Source organism: Macrotis lagotis, chromosome 7, assembly GCF_037893015.1.
Source record: "Macrotis lagotis isolate mMagLag1 chromosome 7, bilby.v1.9.chrom.fasta, whole genome shotgun sequence".
Classification (NCBI taxonomy): domain Eukaryota; kingdom Metazoa; phylum Chordata; class Mammalia; order Peramelemorphia; family Peramelidae; genus Macrotis; species Macrotis lagotis.
Window position 1 is genome coordinate 174,509,368 of NC_133664.1, and position 20,085 is coordinate 174,529,452.

At 36.2% G+C, this 20,085-nt stretch overlaps 1 protein-coding gene across 1 annotated transcript in view; it reads right to left on the bottom strand.

Moving 5' to 3' along the window:
* The window catches only part of DHTKD1 (dehydrogenase E1 and transketolase domain containing 1), an 85,293-nt gene that overhangs the window by 9,296 nt on the left and 55,912 nt on the right, over positions 1–20,085 (bottom strand). The window contains exons 8-15 of the mRNA XM_074194121.1: positions 19,013–19,325; positions 18,351–18,435; positions 17,549–17,688; positions 14,306–14,456; positions 12,433–12,539; positions 7,896–8,060; positions 5,768–5,850; positions 3,191–3,360 (exon numbers count right to left, since the gene is read on the bottom strand). Of these exons, the coding sequence (XP_074050222.1) occupies positions 3,191–3,360; positions 5,768–5,850; positions 7,896–8,060; positions 12,433–12,539; positions 14,306–14,456; positions 17,549–17,688; positions 18,351–18,435; positions 19,013–19,325 (1,214 nt within the window). The remainder of the gene's footprint in view (positions 1–3,190; positions 3,361–5,767; positions 5,851–7,895; positions 8,061–12,432; positions 12,540–14,305; positions 14,457–17,548; positions 17,689–18,350; positions 18,436–19,012; positions 19,326–20,085) is intronic.

Genomic DNA, 20,085 nt, shown 5'->3' on the forward strand with positions numbered 1-20,085 from the left:
GTCAAAATTAGGGCTTTCTTTTATGACAAAGTTTTCGGACTTTGTTTTTTCTCTCTCCTTACTCACTGCCAACCTCTAAGATACAATTTTTTTTTTTAGGTTTTTGCTAGGCAATGGGGTTAAAGTGGCTTGCCAAAGGCCACACAGCTAGGTAATTATTAAGTGTCTGAGACCACATTTGAACCCAGGTACTCCTGACTCCAGGGCCGGTGCTTTATCCACTGCGCCACCTAGCTGCCCCCTCTAAGATACAATTTGAAGCAGCTTTTTCCCCTCTTCTAATCTAGGGTGAACCTAAGTACTGGGTGTACAAATAGTTAGAAATGTATAAAAAATGAAGACTATTTGGATGAGGGATCAAGGATCTCTCTGAAGTAAAGTTCATGAGCTTCATGACATGTCTTTTGGTCGCTCATGGCCCTTTTCCCCCCAACTATTCTTTTTTCTTGGCTGTGTTCAATTCATTCCATTCATTCATTAGCTCTGTGGAATAGGATAAACCAGGCATTAATGATACAAAAATCCCTACCCCCTTACAATTTTCTGCCCTCAAAAAAGCTATATTCTACTGGAGGATACAATATATAAATCAGTCAATGGATGTAAAATCATTTGAGAAGGGAAAGAACACCAACATCTTAGACACAGGGTGGACAGAAGGTTTAAGTGGGTCAGGAAAGGCTTCCAAAGGAGGTAGCTTTTTTTTTTTTGCAAGGCAAATGGGGTTAAGTGGCTTGCCCAAGGCCACACAGCTAGGTAATTATTAAATGTCTGAGACGGGATGTGAACCCAGGTACTCCTAACTCCAGGGCTGGTGCTTTATCCATTACGCCATCTAGCCGCCCCAGGAGGTAGCTTTTGAGGAGAACCTTGAAGAAAACTAAAGATTTTAAGAGGTGGTCCTGGGACTAAAGAGATAATCTAGTTTGGGTTTAAATTTTATGCTCTTTTCCCTAGATTAGTTTGCTTTCTTTGAATTCTATGCCCCTTTCCCTAGGGTAGTTTTCGTGTTTAGATTATAAAACCACATTCCTCATTAATGAGGGTGGGTCAGTTGGGGGGGGGGATTGAGTTAGGATAAATGTGATTCTTGGGCCTTTTGCTTTTGCCTCAATCTCTGTAACTGATTGTGGCTCATTCCTCGAAAAACGAATAAAGCCTTCTCTTCATTAAAAAAAAGATTTTAAGAGGTGGAAAGAAGAGGGAATACATTTTAATTATGTTGAATAACCTGTGAAAAGATAAGAAGCAGGAGGGAGGAATGTCAAGCAAAGGAACAGAAAAAGTTCAGTTGACCAGATCATTCAATGTACATAGGGTAATAGTAGGAAACAAGTTAAGTTAGAGTCAGATTCTGCAGAACTTTAAAGGCCAAAATTACTGATTTTATTAGAGGCAAGAGTTAACAATTGAAGGAAACAATGTATTCTAGGAAGACATTCTGGTGGTTAGATGAAGAACACTACAGAAAATTATTTCCATAGTTCATAGGGTGGGGTGGGTGGGTACAGAGGTTGAGGAGGACCTGAAGCAGGCAGCTAATGTGTGACTGGAGAGGAGACAGACTGGTTATGGGAGCTCTGGGAATAGGGTAAGCCAGGCACTGATGGGAGGTGAGAGATAGAATAGCCTGAAGAATCAATTAACAGAAAGTTAGAAGGCACTTACTATGTCAGACATTGTGTTCAGTGCTAAGGGTGACTCCATGGTCGCATGCCTGGGGAGTTGGGATGACGATTGTGTCCTTACAGAAATAAGGTTTGGAAGGAAGGCAGGTTTAGGCAGAAAAATGAATTTTGGACATGTTACCTTTGAGGTATCTTTGAGAAATTTGAGTGAAGATGACAATGAAAATTTGACTTCAGAAAAACAATTAAGGTTAGATATCTAGGGAAACATCTTAGTAGATGATGACTGAAGATTATAATCACCAAAAGAGAGTAAAGGAGTCAAGAAGGAGGCCCACAAAAAGTTTTGAAGGGATACTCAGGTTAAAAAGAAAGACGATACAGAAAAGGAAAATGAGCGGGAGGATTCAGATAGGTTGGAGAGAGAGCAGCAGCATGAAAGCTGAGGGAGGACAATTTTCAAGAATAGAGTAAAATGCTCTAGAGAGGACATCCAGAATGCAGGGCTTAGATGCCTTATATAAGGAATTACTGTGTAAGGGATTAGAGTGATAGGCTAATATTCTGTGGATCTACACACAGTGTGGTGTTATGAATTCTTGTACATTCTTGGAGCCAGAAACATCTAGATTCAAGGACTTCCTCTGGAGCAGACAGGCAATGTGAGTCTAGACAGTCATTCACTTCCTTAGTGCCTGGTCCAGTGCTCTATGATTCTAAGTTGCAAAAGAGTTGCTGACATATACTTTGAGAGTTCTTTCATTGGTAGTTCCATATACAATGTCCAAAAAAGGAATGATAGTTTGAGAAGATAGTGTGCCACTTTTTAAATTGATAGTGACAACCTGAATGTATTTATAGGCAGTATGAAAGGATTTGGAATTATGAATATATTGAAGATGAAGGGAAAGGAGAGTATTAAAGGGGCAATCTCCTGGATTTGGCAAGAAAAGAGGGGATGAAAAATGGAGAGGGTGACCTTAGCAAAAAGTGCCATCAAAGACCATATGTAGGGGCGGCTAGGTGGCGTAGTGGATAAAGTACCAGCCTTGGGGTCAGGAATACTTGGGTTCAAATGCGGTCTCAGACACTTAATAATTACCTAGTTGTGTGGCCTTGGGCAAGCCACTTAACCCCATTTGCCTTGCAAAAACCTAAAAAAATAAAAGACCATATGTAGCATGGGTGTAGAGAATTCTGGACAATATAATGGATTTGAGAAAGGGCTAGGTAAAAAGAGGGGGTTCATAGCAAATAACTTCTTTTCTTCAATAAAGAAGGAGATAAAGTTCTCTGCTGAAAGGGACTGAGGAGAGGGTGGTGTGGGAGGCTTGAAGAAGAAATAGAAAATTTGGAACAGCTACTGTAGGGTGTGTATTAGAGGCAAGGTGTTATTATGTTTTAATTCTGCTGCCACATGTCACAAATATAGGCAAGTGTAGCTAATAATCTAATGTTACTATTTCGAAAAATTAAGTTTTCTCTGGATGGGTGAGGTACTATGTTTAAATCACCACCAGTTAGGCAGCTCTTCCTGCAAATATAATCCCAAGATCCTTTACCTTTAGCATTTTTGTATTTGTTCAACTCTTGTTGCAATGCTTCCAGTGGGAAAGGGCAAAGTTCTTCTATTCGGATGATAGCAGATTCATTTTTCTTCTCTCCTAAAGTTTCTCTTTGTTTTACCAGAGCATAGAAATGTTTTCCAGAGCAGAAAACTATGTTCTTAACACTGTTGAGTACAAAGAAGAAAGAGGAAGGTGAGGAAAGAGAAGCATAAGAGTAAAATTACATATATATATATATATTATATATATATAAAATCTGCCTAAATTTCACTGTTTTTTTGTGAAATGTGTTGACACAATTTGTTTTGACATAGCAGACACTTTTCACAACACTAAAGAAAACCCCCTACAAAATATATCCCCCCCCTCATCCAATAAATACTTTATCAGTACTTAACAGAAAGAAAAAGCTGTGCTCCTGGACTTACATTTTGTTGGTATTATTGATTATTAGCATACATAGTTACTATCTTGCCATAGTGATTTGATGACTACAAATGTTGTCATTGTGTGTATTTTTGTTATGTTTTTAATTTAGGAAATTCTCCCAACAATTCAAGATTTACTACAGAAGAGATTTTTCTCAGATGATTTCCAGTCTATCTTGTTTATATATAGTTCTTTGCAGATTGACTCTCGAAGGACACTGTGAGTCCCATTAAATGTTCTTGCCTTTCTTTGCATCTCCAGCCCTGGTACATAGCAGATACAGAGTAAGTTCTTAACTGACTGACTACCGATCAAAGTATCAATAAATCATATTCTTATAGAGGAAGGAAAAAAAAAAAGGTAGTTTTAAATATTTTGCTGGTAAAACTGTAAGAGAGGATTCAAAAGGCTCACTTATCATCATATATTCAACTACCCTTTTTGTTCTTCATTATTTTAAACTTTTCCCCCTCTAGACACTGAAACCTGCTCTGAAATCTTGGAACAGAGGTACAAGTTGTTGTCCATTGCTCCTCATCTTTCTACCTCCTGCATTATGGGACTAGTGGGACAAGAAACACTGGGTATGCTAACAAAGGAGGCTGAAAGCTGGCCTGGGCGCTGGGAATGTGAAGTGTATTAGGAGAAGCAGAACTTGACTCAAATGCTGTTTCCTGCAGTGTGGACCAGGTACAAATGTAGAACAAGTACAGAAAAGTGCAGAAACTGGGAGCGCTAGGCACCAGGCTGCTAGCCTTGAATCTCTGGCCCCTTCTGATCATAAAGGTGGAGGGTGGGCTTGGGGAAGAGGCTTTTATGGCATGATTTCTTGTACCCTGAAAATGTTTTTTCCTTCATTCTAGAAGACAACCGTAATATCAGGGAGGTGATGACATGACAAGCACATGAATTGGATTTGAGTGAGTGGGGTGCTGTGCTAAGTCACCAGCCTCACTTTATCCTGCAGAACTAGCTGGGACCAGTGGCCAGTACAGACCAGTAAGTAGTAAGAAAGCTAAAAGACCAGAATCTGTCTAGAACAGGGATTCTCAAATGGGGAATTCAGATTTCAGGGGGGTTAATGTATTTAGATGAGAAAAAAATTACATATTTATTTCAATATAATTAGTTTTTTAGTCTTTTTTTTTATTTTATGCATTTAAAAACATTATTTTGAGAAAGAATCCATTAACCAGAAGTCAAAACAGTCTATCATACAACAGAAGCTAAAAATCTTTGATCTAGACAATTTTGTTCACAAGCACAGTTGAGTCTGACTTTCAGTTTCTATTCCTAAAACAAATGAATGGGGAAGGGGAGTTGGGTGTCAACTTCTGTGTGAGCTACAAAAGGTACATATCTTTATGACAAAAAGAATTTATTCAAGTACTTATATAAAGTATGCTGTACTTAAGGTACAAAGAGTCTTTAATAAAAGTGCTACATATTAGTAAGTAAAAGCACTAGCTATTTAATTGTAGGCTCCCCTACAATCCTCAGGACTTATTTTATAGCTTTCCTTGCATGTTTATGACAAATATTTACTTACCACCTGTTTATGAAAATAGTTTAATACATACTCCATTTCTCCAATACCCCTATATTACAAAGTGCTCTTGGATTTGTTGCATGTCTTACAAAAGTGAAATTACAGGAGAAACTCAGTATAATATATATTATAACTCCTGGCCTAGAAAACATTGCATTAAACAAAAGATGAACATCATACTGTTAACTTACAACAAAGGTGTCAGTCCTATCTGACAATGATGGTGTTACAAAAAGGTTCCTCTGAAATTTCACTCTTCACTTTACCCTATTCTAATTAATTCCTTTAAAATGTCTATCCCTTCAAGTAATAGTAAAAAAGCTAAGGAAAAAGCAGAAAGTTTATTCATTTCTTTTGGTAACAGACTCTAGGTTAACACACCTTTTTCACAATAAATTTAAAGCCACAGAGCCCTCTGATGCTGCTCAGTGTGACAGACACAGAGACAAAGACACACACACACACACACACACACACACACACACACACAAAACCTTTCACCAAACCTTGATAACTCTGAATTCCTTAACCTGTACTTGGTTTCCTGCTCATTAAAATACTAATACAGACAATAAAGATAGAAAACAAATTACTTTTTAGGATCTACAGAAGAATCACCTATGACAGGTCTGAATGTTGTCCCTGGTACCATTTCTTGAAAACTTGACACAGCTGCCTGAACAGGAAAAATAAAAAGATAGCAAAGGTTATGACAGAATAAACTGAAGAGGATTTGAATGAAATTTTCATTTGAATTTTCTAATCCCTGAGTTGCAATATCAAAAGAAACCTTTGTTAGCTACCATGGAAAGAATACAAGTAGTGGTATGCTGGGAAATGTTTAACATCTGTCTTTCCAGAGGACAATATAAACATGTCATACTTTTATATTTAATCTGCATTATTAACATTTTCTCCATCACTTTCTTAAATCTCTAGACAATCAATAAAAAAAATAAGCAAAACCCTGATTTATAGCATTTGCTGGTTTCCAGGAGTAACTGACTCCTGAACTGGGTCTAGCTAGCTTCAGCATACTTCTAAATATAAGACTACTTCTACAATAAAGTGACTGTGATCTAGTTATGACAATAGAGCCCAAAATATTTCTACTAAGGAAAACAAAACCATGTTGCAAACTGGGGCTCTCAAAACATCAATGTTAGTGAAGTCATGGCCAGCTTTGTCAGATGTGCACCCTGGGTTCCATCTACACTACCACAAACTTCCCCTTTCCAAGAAGTTAAATCTCACCTCCAAGAAAGGATCCAATAACAACCAAACTGCTCCTTCTCCACCTACCCCTCAGGGTAAAACATAAAAAAGAAAACACTTGGTCCAAAAGAACACTGGATCTGGGCTCTTCTCTGTTTTCTGAAGACTTACCAAGAACTATTCCTCCCTTAACAGAAATCCTGGTTAGCCCAAAGACAGCAGTATAATAATAGCCAATTTTATGCCTATCATCAGCACAATGCTAATTAGCTTTCCTTTCCCATAAATAACATAGCTAAATGGTACCCTTCCTTTGTTGTAAAGAGCAGCACAATTACTCACAAATTAGCTTCAGCTTCCAGTAGATTTCTGTTTATACCAGTAGCTATGGGAGGATCTGAGGAGAATCTTCTGTTTTATGAAGGTATCACTGGTATGTCCTTTCCACACTATTCCAATTGCCAGGGAATTTGATACCAGAGGATCTAAATAGCTTCTCTGGCTAACTACCATTCCCCTAATCTCAATCAATCATCTGAAAGAGCATTCAGTTGGGCACAGGGGCTCTGAGCAAAAAAATATAGGAAGGATGCCTTACCACCATAAATAATTCAAGTTCATGTCCTATTCATGGTGGCACCTAAGTATCAATTTCAGTCTCCAAACTTGGGAAAAAAATCTATCTATACAAATAGTTGTCATTTCTTTCTCATTTGCTGCAGTCTCTCCTCATAGGCACTACTGCAACACCCCTTATTTTCAATTGCATGGAAAGTACTGGGGAAAAGTGTGAGCTTTCAGAGAACCAGGAGACATAAATGAAAGAGCAGTTTTTTATGACATCTCTGCTTACTAAAACAAAATTCTGCCTGTATAGTTGCGTTCCAGTCTAAACTCTATAAACTTATGGGAAGGAGTGTCATAATATAATCCATCTACCTCAACATACTCTGAGTCTGCTACTAGCACATTAAAAATCAATAGATCAGGGCAACTAGGTAGCGCAGTGAATAGAGCACTGGACCTGGAGTCAGTAATACCTGAGTTCAAATCCGGCCTCAGACACTTAATAATTACCTAGCTGTGTGGCCTTGGGCAAGCCACTTAACCCCATTGCCTTGCAAAAAAAAAAAAACCCTAAAAAAAAATCAATAGAGCAATTTATTGCATGGATGAACTAGGACTGTGCAAGCAGTATCTTTTTTTTTAATTTTAATTTTTTTAGTAGCCACCCCAAGCAGTGTCTTAAGATGGTTAAATCCCTCCTAGTAGCTAATTGGTACTAAGCACATTAGTACTATCCTGATCTTTTTCTCTTTCTTTATTATTACAAAGAAAAATGAGAACTAAATATATTTCCATATTTATATAAAAGAGATATCAAAACAGCTGGACAATTTAGAATTTTCCAGAAAATGAATTGACTTTGGGAAAGAGAATAACAGTAGGTGCTATTAAGTGTAAAGAAAAAACAGAGCCTGGTTAGATAGTTTTTTCCCTACTTACAGGGAGTCTGAGGAGGATTTTTGGAGAAGCAACAATGAGGGGTTTCCTGAAGTTTCGAATCATCTGTCTTCGGAGCAAGTGAAAATATTGGGCTGGGGTAGTTGGATGCACCACAAACATGTTAACATTATCTCCATCCACACCTTCTTCCACACTGTCACACATCTAAGAAGCAAAGAAAAAGGAAAAAATTAAAAACTGCTGCATCATCCTTTTCAATTGAAATTCCATTAAAAAAAAGGAAATATTATTTCTCTTTTCCTCCCATAATGTGAAATGATCCCTGAAAAGAGAAACTGATGGTCTAAAGAACTGTTTTTCAATATGTAGCCCCAAAGCATTTGTCTTAATTAAGATTCTTTATGATCCTTCCCTATCTCTCTTAGATCTGTGTATCTACCTCCTCTCCTGTTTTATTTCTAGTGTGGAGAATTTAAGACAGTATAAATTATAAGAGAACAAAAACAAATCAAAAAGAAAAAGAAGAAAGTATAGAAATGATAACATAAATCTACTTAAATCTTAAAATTGCCTAAGACTAATAATGCCCACTCTGTAAAATGTATATGCAAATTATATTCAAATATGTAGATATTCTTAGGGCATTCCTAATTATTTCATGAAGTTTATGGGAAACATAGGAAACATGACTTGTTTAAAGCATATAACTATAAAATGATAAATAAAAAGAAAATTTAAGACCTTAAATCATAAGGATAATTTTTAAAAGTATTAAGTTTATCTCCTTTGTCTACTGTTAGGAAATCCAAAATCAAAACAAAAAACAAAATACCTGATATCAAAAAGACCTACTTTATCTTTGTGAAAAAGGAATATCCACCCCCCCTCCCCCCATACACACACCTTCCTATTTAATCACCCACTACTTTGGGGAGGAGAGTAAGGGTAAAATGGGGGGGGGGGAGTTCTTCCTATAGTAAAATGTCCACTTAAAATCACTTTTTTTTTTTAGGTTTTTGCAAGGCAAACGGGGTTAAGTGGCTTGCCCAAGGCCACAAAGCTAGGTAATTATTGTGTCTGAGACCGGATTTGAACCCAGGTACTCCTGACTCCAGGGCCAGTGTTTTATCCACTACACCACCTAGCTGCCCCTTAAAATCAGTTCTGATGCCATGAAATGAAGATGAAAGTGCACTCATTATTCTTCTTATACTCAGTTGTCTCTCCCCACCTTCTTCCATTTCTACATATTTCTCCCAAATACCCTGACTTACAATTACAAGACTAACAATGAAATAAATGTTTGGTTATCAGTGAACTCAGGCAACTGTCACTGAGCAGGCTTGGTTAATATGCTAAAAGTGTTTTTATTAAGTTTCATTATATCTCCTTCATGGGAGAAAACATAAAATTGAGCTGGGCTATCCAATAGCTTACAGCCAAAAATTGAAACCTGAGAAATGAAAAATTTAAAAGCAAAACTTTCAAAGTTATTGGTCATAATGAAAATTAACACCTCATCCACTCCATTCCACTAACATACAAATGGTGACACTTTTTATAAAGAAAGAATGATATATTTCTTTAAGGGTTTTTCTCTTTAAGTAGCACTTTTCTAGAAGCAACTGGCATAAATGAAAGGAAAAGAATCACAAATGTGGAGATAAAAGGAACCTGAGAAACCATGAAGTCCAACATCTTCATTACAGAGATGAGGAATTTAAGTGACCTGACCAATGTTGTACAAATAATAAGTACCAGAAGAAAGATTTGAACATAGGTCTTCTTAAAAGATAGGGTTTTTATTCCCCAACTGATAAATGTTTGTAGGATAGAAACAGGCTATTCTCAAGGGGAAAAAACCCAAGCTAACAGTTAATAGTCATTTGAACAAATGTTCTAAATCACCAATAATTAGAAAAATGACTATTAAAGGAATTCTAAGATTCTACTTCATACCTATCAGATTGGCAAAGTTGACAAAAAAAGGAAAATGACAAATGACAATGGAGTACAAGAGGAAAATATGCACATTAACAGACTTTCGGTGGAACTAGAAATTGTGATAACCATTTTGGAAAAAATTTGGAACTATGTCCCTAAAGTTACCAAATTGTGCATATTCTTTAACCCAGAGATAGCACTACTAGAAATATACAAAAGTATTTATAATCCCTCTATTTATGGTGGCAAAGAACTGGAAAATAAAAGGTATCCATCAACTGGAATATAGATTATGCCATATGTGTATAATGGAATACTATTGGGTCATAAGAAATGAGTGAAGGGATGGGTTCACCTGGGAAGTTTTGTATGAACTAAGGTAGAGTGAAATAAGTAGAACCAGAAGAATAATTTGTATTATGATGACAAATATTATAAAAATGAACAACTTTGAAAGACACAATCATTGAGATCATAAGATCAATGCAATGACAAACTTCTATTCTGAAAAAGAAGTGATGAATACTATCTACTTTCTGAGAGAAGTGAGAGATACAGTAAGATGCATATTTAGATATAGCCAATGTGTGAGAATTTGTTTTGCTTGATTATGGGTTTTTTGTTAACACAGCTTTGGCTTTTCTTTTTTTTCCCCTCTCCAAAGTAGAGGGTGGGAGTGGGAAAGGAAAAAATGCTTGCTAACTGTAAAAAATTAGAATAAATAAATTTTAAGAAAGCAAAATGTTCAGTTTCAAGGGGTAGGAATTGCTTTGCCTTTTGAGATATTCTAGATTGCTAAAGATCATCTCTTTACTATGGATGAATCTTTACTCAAATGAGGATGAGATTCTTCAATAAAAAGAGTGAGTTTAAAAAAATGTTATTAAGATAGCAATCACACAAAAATATCAGGAGAAAAAATGATGAAATTACAATGCTCATAAAAGCCAGAGACGCTCAAATTGATATTCCGTATTAATCATATTTTCATATAATGTTTGTCCTTCATTTTCAAAGAAGACCATGACATCAGGGAGATGATGCCATGACAAGCACATGAACTGAATTTCAGTGAAGGGATGTTATGCTAAGTTATCAACCTCACTTTCTCCTCCAGTGCCATCTGGGACCAGTGGTCAGATGTGAATCAAGATGACTGACGATAGCCTTCGATGCAAGTCAGTCAGGGTTAAGTGACTTGCGCAAGTTCACACAAGTAAGTGTCAAGTGTCTGAGGCCAAATTTGAACTCCCATCTTCCTAAGTTCAAGGCCAATGCAAATATGCACTGTGACACCTAGATGCCTTTCTTTCCTATATCTATAGCAAAGTGACTCTCAAACCTTCAAATGTTTCATAAATCTATTATTTGGTGGTCTCTTTTCTTCAGCTGCCTTATTTTAGTTTTATATTGTTTCCAAGACAGCTTTCTTTGCCCTTGCCTTGGCTGAAAAGCAGCCTGAGCAAAAAAACAAAACAAAAACAAAACAAACAACGTGATTTGGGTCACTTCAAACTAATTAACCAAGAGGGGTCTGAAGGTCTTGCATTGCATATGGTACTAACCTAAGGCATTGTTGCTGCAACAATACCAAGAAAGATCCTAAACTGATGAATCTCAGAATCACCTCTGGCTAAGCATTCTCGCTTTACTGGGTCTCTTTTAAGCCATCAGTAGGAAGTGGTCCTACCTAGTTCAAAGTTTCCTTATGCTAACATCTTGAAATACTTAAATATATATAACATTTATCATAATATATGCTTTTCTGATTAGATCACATTCTTTATCATATGTCCATCAGAGAAATTGCTTCAGCATTTTTCCCCCCACAGATGTTGATAGCTGTGTTTCCTTTCACTCTGTCCTTCCTCAAAAGTGTGTTGTATCTGACCACCCTTTCCCATGATCTTCCCTCTCTTCAATAACCTACATTTCCCCCCCTTCCCCCTGTCCCCTTTCTCCCATCCCTTTCCTCTCCTTTTTATTCTAAGGTAAGATAGAATTCTATACCCTATTGAATGTGTATGTTATTTCCTCTCTGAGTCATTTCCAATGAGAATAAAGGCTCACTTATTTCCCCCTCACTTTCCACTCCATTTCAAAAACTTTTTCTTGCCCCTTTTATGTAAAATATCTTGGCCCATTCTACCTCTCCTTTCTGTTTCTGCCATTCCTTTCTCACCATTGATTCCATGTTTATAATATATTATACCTTCATATTCAGCTTTTTCCTATGCCTTGTCTATATATGCTCCTTTTAACTGCTCTAATAAATGAGGAATGGATAAATTAATTTTTAAAAAAACCTTTCTTTTGAACATATTTATAATCTATTTCTCTCACTCACTCTCCACAATTTAACAATGACAAAAAAAGAAAAATATAACCTTGATCATAAACATGCAAGTTCAAACAAAACAAATTCCTACTTTGCCATGCCTGAAAATATGTCTCTCTCTGCACCTCTCTGGCAGGTAGGCAGCATATTTAATTTTCAGTTTACTGAACTTGTCAATATTCTTGTCAAGATACTTGTCAGTATCTTTCAAAATTAAACAAAAAATTATTATAAGAAAAACATCTCTCAGAAATTTTCTGTTTGTTTTCAGAATGCATCCACATTTAAACCTACCTGAAGGAAACGTTCCAATCTGCAGGAAGAATGGTCTGGTCCAGCCCCATCATAACCATGTGGAAGGAGAATTACAATACCACTCTGAAGAAGCCATTTGGACTCACCTGAGAAATATACAGGAAAGGAGAATTGGACTCAGCAGAACACAGGTGCACATGAATGTGAATAATGAAACAAATGCTATCTTCTCCCTCAAGTACCAGCAAGTAATATTATTTTAGTTGATTAAAATAGTGGTTTAGGTAGTCATCTAGTTTACTTAATGATCTTAGGTTCACTCCATACTATGGCAGCTTAATAAAAATTAGTCTAATTTGTGGAGGTATCAGCTAACAGTCACAATTCTAAAAATAGAATGGGGGAACTGAGCCTAGTCAATTACAAAAAAAAATAACAAACAAACAAATAAATATAAAATTACAAAGTGAACAAGCTTTTTCTGGAATAAGGGAAATCATTCCACTAGTAGGAAAGTTCACGCTTAGTTCTTAGGCCAAGTGAAAAGAACTTTCTTGTTTTTAAGTAGAAAAAAATCTAAAACATTAGTAACAGCTAACATCTGACATCTATATAGTACATTAAGGTTTACAAAATGCTAAAATACTAACTTTTATATTTTAAACTTGTTTGACCTTCATAACAATCTTATTTTTACACCATTTTAGAGATAAGAAAATGGAGGCAAAGTTTAAATGACTTGGCCAGGGTCACCACAAACTAATTACTATCTGAGATTGGATTTGAACTTGGATCTTTCAGATTCTAGGCCAAAAGCTCTATCCACCTTCCATTTAGCTACCTTGAATTAGTTGTTATCTATCTTGATTATTGCTAGTAGGTATATGCCCAATCTCAACATTCATAGGGATCTGAGATTTCATGAGTTTAGGTGTTTCTTTTGGTGGTACATGTGACAAGAAAATTCTGGGTGATTCTTGTCAAGAAACTCCAAGATTTATATAATATATACAGTACATGAGAGGTAGCAGGGTTGAAAGGAGAAAGAGCTGATCTGAGATAGGGACACCTGGAGTTAAGCCCTGTCTCTGACAAATGCTGACTGGATAACTCTGGGCAAATCTTTCAGGGCACCCTACAACTGAAGTTGTGTTGTAAAGAAGGTGCCCATCCTTATTGGTAAAGGAAATTTCTCAATAGGAGTTATTTACATTGATGAAATTACAAATTTGAGCAAATTTTTTATATATAAATACATACATATATTTGTATTTTAGAAGGCATGTTGCATAAACATATCTACTATATAAATTGATTTAAGGGGCAGCTAGGTGGTGCAGTGGATAGAGCACCAGCCCTGGAGTCAGGAGTATCTGAGTTCAAATCCTGTGTGGCCTTGGGCAAGCCACTTAACCCCATTTGCCTTGCAAAAAAAAAAAACCTAAAAAAAAATTAAAAAAAAATAATTACCTAGCTGTGTGGCCTTGAGCAAGCCACTTAACCCCATTTGCCTTGCAAAAAAACCCAACAAAACCTAAAATTAAAAAAAAATAAAATAAATTGATCTGAATAATCAATTTCTAATTATTCACATTTGTATTTGAACTCAGGTCCTCCTGACTCCAGCACCGGTGCTCTATCACTTCATCACCTAGCTGCCCCCCCAATTAAAAATCATAAATAAACCCTCAACCATCTAATATATGAACTCCTTAATCCTAATTTACAGAAAATGGCAAAAGGGCATGTGGAAGTATGAATAGTTTATAGTGCTATTTTTTGTTCCAGGAAATAGCATTTTCAAAGTAACTGTATATTCACTTTAAAGAATGATCAAAGTAAATTTCCAGCTAGTGCTAGGCAGTCCCATACATCCAGTAAGTATTCAGAAATTGCCATTGCTATTACTAACCTCCAGAGATGAATGTGTCAAATATAATCTGAGCACCATTGAAGAAATCACCAAACTGAGCTTCCCAGATGGGCAGTAACTTGGGGCTTTCAATGCTCATTCCATATTCAAATCCCAGCACAGCTTCTTCTGACAAAGGACTGTTACTCACCTAACTCAGTAAAAATAACACAGAAAGAAGTGAGAGACATTGTCATACAGCATGGGGTGAAACATTTTCTTTCTAGAATATTATAAAAGACATAAATGATCTGAGAGAAAAGGCTCAAAAGAAAGACTTTACTGGCATCTTCCCTCAGACTTCTCAGTTGGGAAGCTGCTGTTAACTACTAGGGCTAAGGGAAGTGAGAAGGAGAGAAAAGTTAAACAATGGGAATATTATCTACTCTGTGCAAAGACAAACACTATACAGCAGCTTTGAGGCTACTATAATTGTAACAAAGTCTAGGAAATGATAAAACAAAAGACTACTCTTGATTAGATATATATAATTTCAACATCAAGGTATCTGGAAATTGAAGAGCTAGACTTTTCAAGCTCATTAAGAAGTAAAGAGTTAGGGGCGGCTAGGTGGCATAGTGGATAAAGCACCGGCCTTGAAATTAGGAGTACCTGGGTTCAAATCCGGTCTCATACACTTAATAATTACCTAGCTGTTGTGGCCTTGGGCAAGCCACTTAACCCCATTTGCCTTGCAAAAACCTAAAAAAAAAAAGTAGAGTTTTTCTCTCTTTGATAAAAAACTGCTAGGAAAATTGGAAGTTAGTATGGAAGAAACTTATATTAGACCAACACCTCACACCCTATTCTAAGATAAAATCCAAATGGATACAGTATTTAGACATGAAAAGCAATACTATAAGCAAATTAGAAGATCAAGGACTAGTCTACCTGTCAGATCTATGGAAAGGGGAGCAGTTTATGACTAAGGAAGAGATGGAGAACATCACCAAAAACAAACTAGATGATTTTGATTACATTAAATGAAAAAAGCTTCTGCACAGGTAAAACCACTGCAACCAAGATCAAAAGAAATGTAGTAAACTGGGAAACAATCTTACAACTAATATTTCTGACAAAGGACTCATTTCTAAAATATACAGAGAACTGAGTCATATTTAAAAAAAAAGCCATTCCCCAGTTGACAAATGGTCAAAAGATATACAAAGGCAATTTACAGATGAGGAGATCAAAGCAACCCATAGTCATATGAAAAATTGCTCTAAATCATTAATTATTAGAGAAATGCAAATTAAAGCTTCTCTGAGGTACCACCTCATACCTCTCAAACTGGCCAATATGACCAGAAAGGATAATGATCATTGTTGTAAGGATTGTGGGAAATCTGGGACACTATTACAACGTTGGTGGAGCTGTGAACTCATCCAACCTTTCTGGAGAGAAATTTGGAACTATGCCCAAAGGGCAACAAAAAAATGTGCATGCTCTTTGATCCAGCAACACCACTACTGGGGCTGTACCCTGAAGAGATGATGAAAAAGGGTAAAAACATCACTTGTACAAAAATATTCATAGCAGCCCTGTTTGTGGTGGCAAAGAATTGGAAATCAAGTAAATGTTCTTCAATTGGAGAATGGCTTAGCAAACACTATGTTCTATTAGAAACTAGGAAGGATGGGAATTCAAGGAAGCCTGGAGGGATTTTTATGAACTGATGCTGAGTGAGATGAGCAGAACCAGAAAAACTGTACACCCTAACAGCAACATGGGGGCAATGATCAACCTTGATGGACTTGCTCATTTCATCAGTGCAACAATTAGGGACAATTTTGTGCTGTCTGCAAAGGAGCGTGCCATCTGTAACCAGAGAAAGAATTGTGGAGTTTGAACAAAGTTCAAGGACTATTCCCTTTAATTTAGAATAAAAACTGATATCTTATTGTCTGATCTTGTTATCTCTTATACTTTTATGTTTCTTTAAGGATATGATTTCTCTCTCATCACACTCAATTTGGATCAAGGTACAACATGGAAACAATGTAAAGACTGACAAATTGCTTTCTGTTGCGGGGGTGGGGGAAGGAAGTGAGATTGGGAGAAAAATTGTAAAACTCTAAATAAAATCTTTAATTTAAAAAAAAAGAATTAAAGAGTTTTTATGGCATTAGTCTATGCATGACTTAAAAGAATCTGCTCAAGATGTACCTCTTCCAGAAAGTCTTACCTTCTTAACAGTCTTATATTACTAGATAAATCTGAATTCAATTTGTATTGTGCATTATTCCACCTAGACTTCTGGGTTATTTTTTTTTAAACTAAGCTCGAGCCACTTTTGACATAAAATGTAGTCGCCCTAATCCAAAAGAACACCTTGTATCTATTTTGTATCTGCCTATATATAGTATATGATGCCTCCTCTGATTTTGTAAGCTCCATGAGGGCAGAATTTAAAAATTTCGCTTGAATTTGTATCAGTAGCTTGTAGCAGTGTAGACACATTTAAGTAGACACCTAATAAAATATGAACAACCATAGAAACAACGTAAAGACTAACAGACTGCCTTCTGTGGGGGGGGGGGGGGGAAGGAAGGAAGCAAGATTAGGGGGAAAATTATAAGATTTCAAAATAAATAAAATCTTTCTAAAATATGAACAACTATACTATAGTTCATGAATGTTGATGGGCAGGTCTGATTTAGGAAGGTCCAATTAGTTCAGGTTTGAGGTTAGGACAGAATGCACTCCTCAAAGATCATCTAATATTTAAGAAAAAAAAGTTTACATAGTCCCAAGCATGGAAAGGATATCCAGCAAGGATCAAATCCTGGTTTGGATAGTCATATCCCCCTCATTTAACTACAGAAGCATGTTTAGTCAGCCAGGTATGGTCAGCAGGGTGTAGTAATTGCACAGCAGTGGGATACCACCCAGTTTGAGGGCACTAACTCAAGTCAACCCAATAAACATTTATTAAGGATCTACTAGCATTATGTGATTACCAAATCATCCAAGGAAATAGATATCCAAATTCAAATTGGTTGCTTACAAATAGAAAGTGGGAGTTACAACTATTCCATTATAGATTGGAAAGGAAAGATTTGAGATAACTAGACTTCTAGGAGTGATTTCAATATAGTTAATAACGTAGACCCAGACCAGATAATGTGACATACTGTACAAATTTTGAGTTCTTTGTATAAAAAAAGAATTTCTAGATCATCCTTCTTCCTAATGCTCTATTTTCTACATTTTCAGTTGGATACGACAGTTAAAACATCATACTTCTAGGAAACCCCTTTGATCAGGATCCATGTGATTCAGAGGGATATATGTGTCATCAGTTTCTTGGCAAACAATCATTGCATGCCGCTGGCTGAAAGTTCCCCGACCAACATCTTGACCACTCAAACGAACATTAAAACCTTAATCAAAAAAAAAAAAAAAGACAAAATTAGATCAGATGTCCATGAACACTATTCTGAGTGATAAAATTTTTGATCCTGAGTAATGAACATGTTAAAGATAGACTGAGGTTGAGAATCCTTTTTAAGGCATCATACTGTGTGGACCAATTACAAAATTAAGATATGGTCATATGTATAGAAACACATAAATATAGTTCAGAGGTATAATTATTAATTACACACTCTAAACATTTGTAAAATGATCTTTAAAAAAATTAAGTGTTATTTTTGGATGTAACCAGTATGGGAATTTGTTTTGCTTATTTATTTGTTACAAGGGTTTTGTTTTTCTCTTTTTCTGGGGGAGGAGGGTGATTGTGGAAGATAGAATAAATGTTTGACAATTGATAATAAGTTAATTATTAATTTAAAAAATTATTATTAATTTTAAAATTATGTTTTGACACTAGGTTTCCAGCTCTGATTGCTTTTCCAATGAAGGCTCTCTAATGTCTCATCTTTGTGGTTCAGTCTTTGAGTCAACTTGTAAGGTATTGAAGTGGATTCTAGATTTTCCATTTCAATGAATTCCTCCAGTCAATGAAAAAAAGGTCAACTTTTGAAAATAAGAAAATACCATTTGTTTTAATGAACTGAGCAATAAACCAGGGGTGTCTTACCTTGAACAAGTAATGAACCGAAGGCTAGAGCTTCTGCAGTTGCCCAGTCTAACTTCGTTCCTTCTTTTATTTTCTCTATCCTGGACTGCATGGTAAGGGGGGGTGGTAGAAAAAAATGGATTACATTTAGCTTCATCAGTTTGACATTAAAAATTGCTTTTTAAAAATAGCCTTCTAGAATTTATACTTCAGTCTAATTCTTATAGTCCAGAGAAAATTCAGGAATTACAGATTCACTCATACTTGTTTGTATGAGTTTGTTTTTTAATTTTATGTGCTTAATCAAATGAAAATGTATTATTTTTTAATTTAAATCTCTAACCACATTTAATGCATTCTCTGCAGTGCTATCCCCAGAATCGAAATAGAAAAAAAGATGTGGACTTAATGTGAACTAAGTTAACTAGTCAAGGGCAGCTAGGTGACATAGTGGATAGAGCACTGACCCTGGAGTCAGGAGGACCTGAGTTCAAGTCTGGCCTCAGACATTTAATAATAATAACTGCCTAGCTGCATGACCTTGGGCAAGTCATTCTTAACCCCATTGCCTTAAATTTAAAAAAAAGTTAACTAGTCAAAAATGATCAGAAATTTATTATATGAAGTGAACAAAGTACATGAAACAGTAGCTAGATATTTGAATACTCCCTTGACAGGTCTACCTGAACATAGGTCTTTAGAAGATGACTGTGTATCTGAAGTTCTTCAGGTACTTCCACAGACCTTCCTCCAACAAATCTCAGCAGATCAATGGGTACACCAGTGTCCCAGGTGGTGATCCTGGCAGAAGGCTCCACAAGACCTCGCCAGTGGGCTTGCAGGTTAGTTGCAGGTGGACTGTAGAGTGTCATATTAGCCAAGTGGTCACTTAGTTTGGAGTAATAAGAGGTCTTTATTTCAGAGACTTCATCTTGGGTCATAAGTCCATGCGCAATGAGGCTTTCAGCATAGGTGTCTGGAATGCTCTTTCGAGATCTGTTCAAGAGACAGAAAAGGGAAAATAAAAATGATAGGAAAGTTTTAAACCTCTAAAATTATAAACAGTCTCTCAATAAATCAAATGTCTTCTACCAAACAAGCCTGCAAAAAAACCAAAAACCAAAAACATTTATATTTACCTGGTATTCAATTATCCTTTTATAACTGACAACCAAGTAAGTAATAAAGATACAAATTAATATGGGTTAGAGCCCAAGTTTTTGCAACCATAAATGTTGCTACTTTAAGAAGCAAATATGGTATGGTCTCCTAGCATTCATATAGAACCAGACAGAAGACAGAAACCTTATGGATCTGCTAGTGAATTCGTTAACATGATCTTAATAGGACCATGAAAATCAACTCTGATGGGCAAGCATCCATCCCATTTCTCAATGACTCCAGGAAAAATGTTTCTACAATTTTCTTATTAACTCACTGATTTTCCCTGTCAGCTTTATCTTCCTTCTATTTATTTATTTGTTTATTTATTTATTTAGGTTTTTGCTAGGCAAATGGGGCTAAGTGGCTCCCAAGGCCACACAGCTAGGCAATTACCAAGTGTCTGAGACCAGATTTGAACCCAGGTATTCCTGACTCCAGGGACAGTGCTTTATCCACGCCACCTAGCCGCCCCCTTCCTTCTATTTAAAGGGATAAAAGATATAAGAAATAGCTCATGCACCATCTTCTGCATAAAGTCTTTCTTGACCCCTCACCTCCACCTATTTGTAGTCTCCCTTCCACATACCTTATA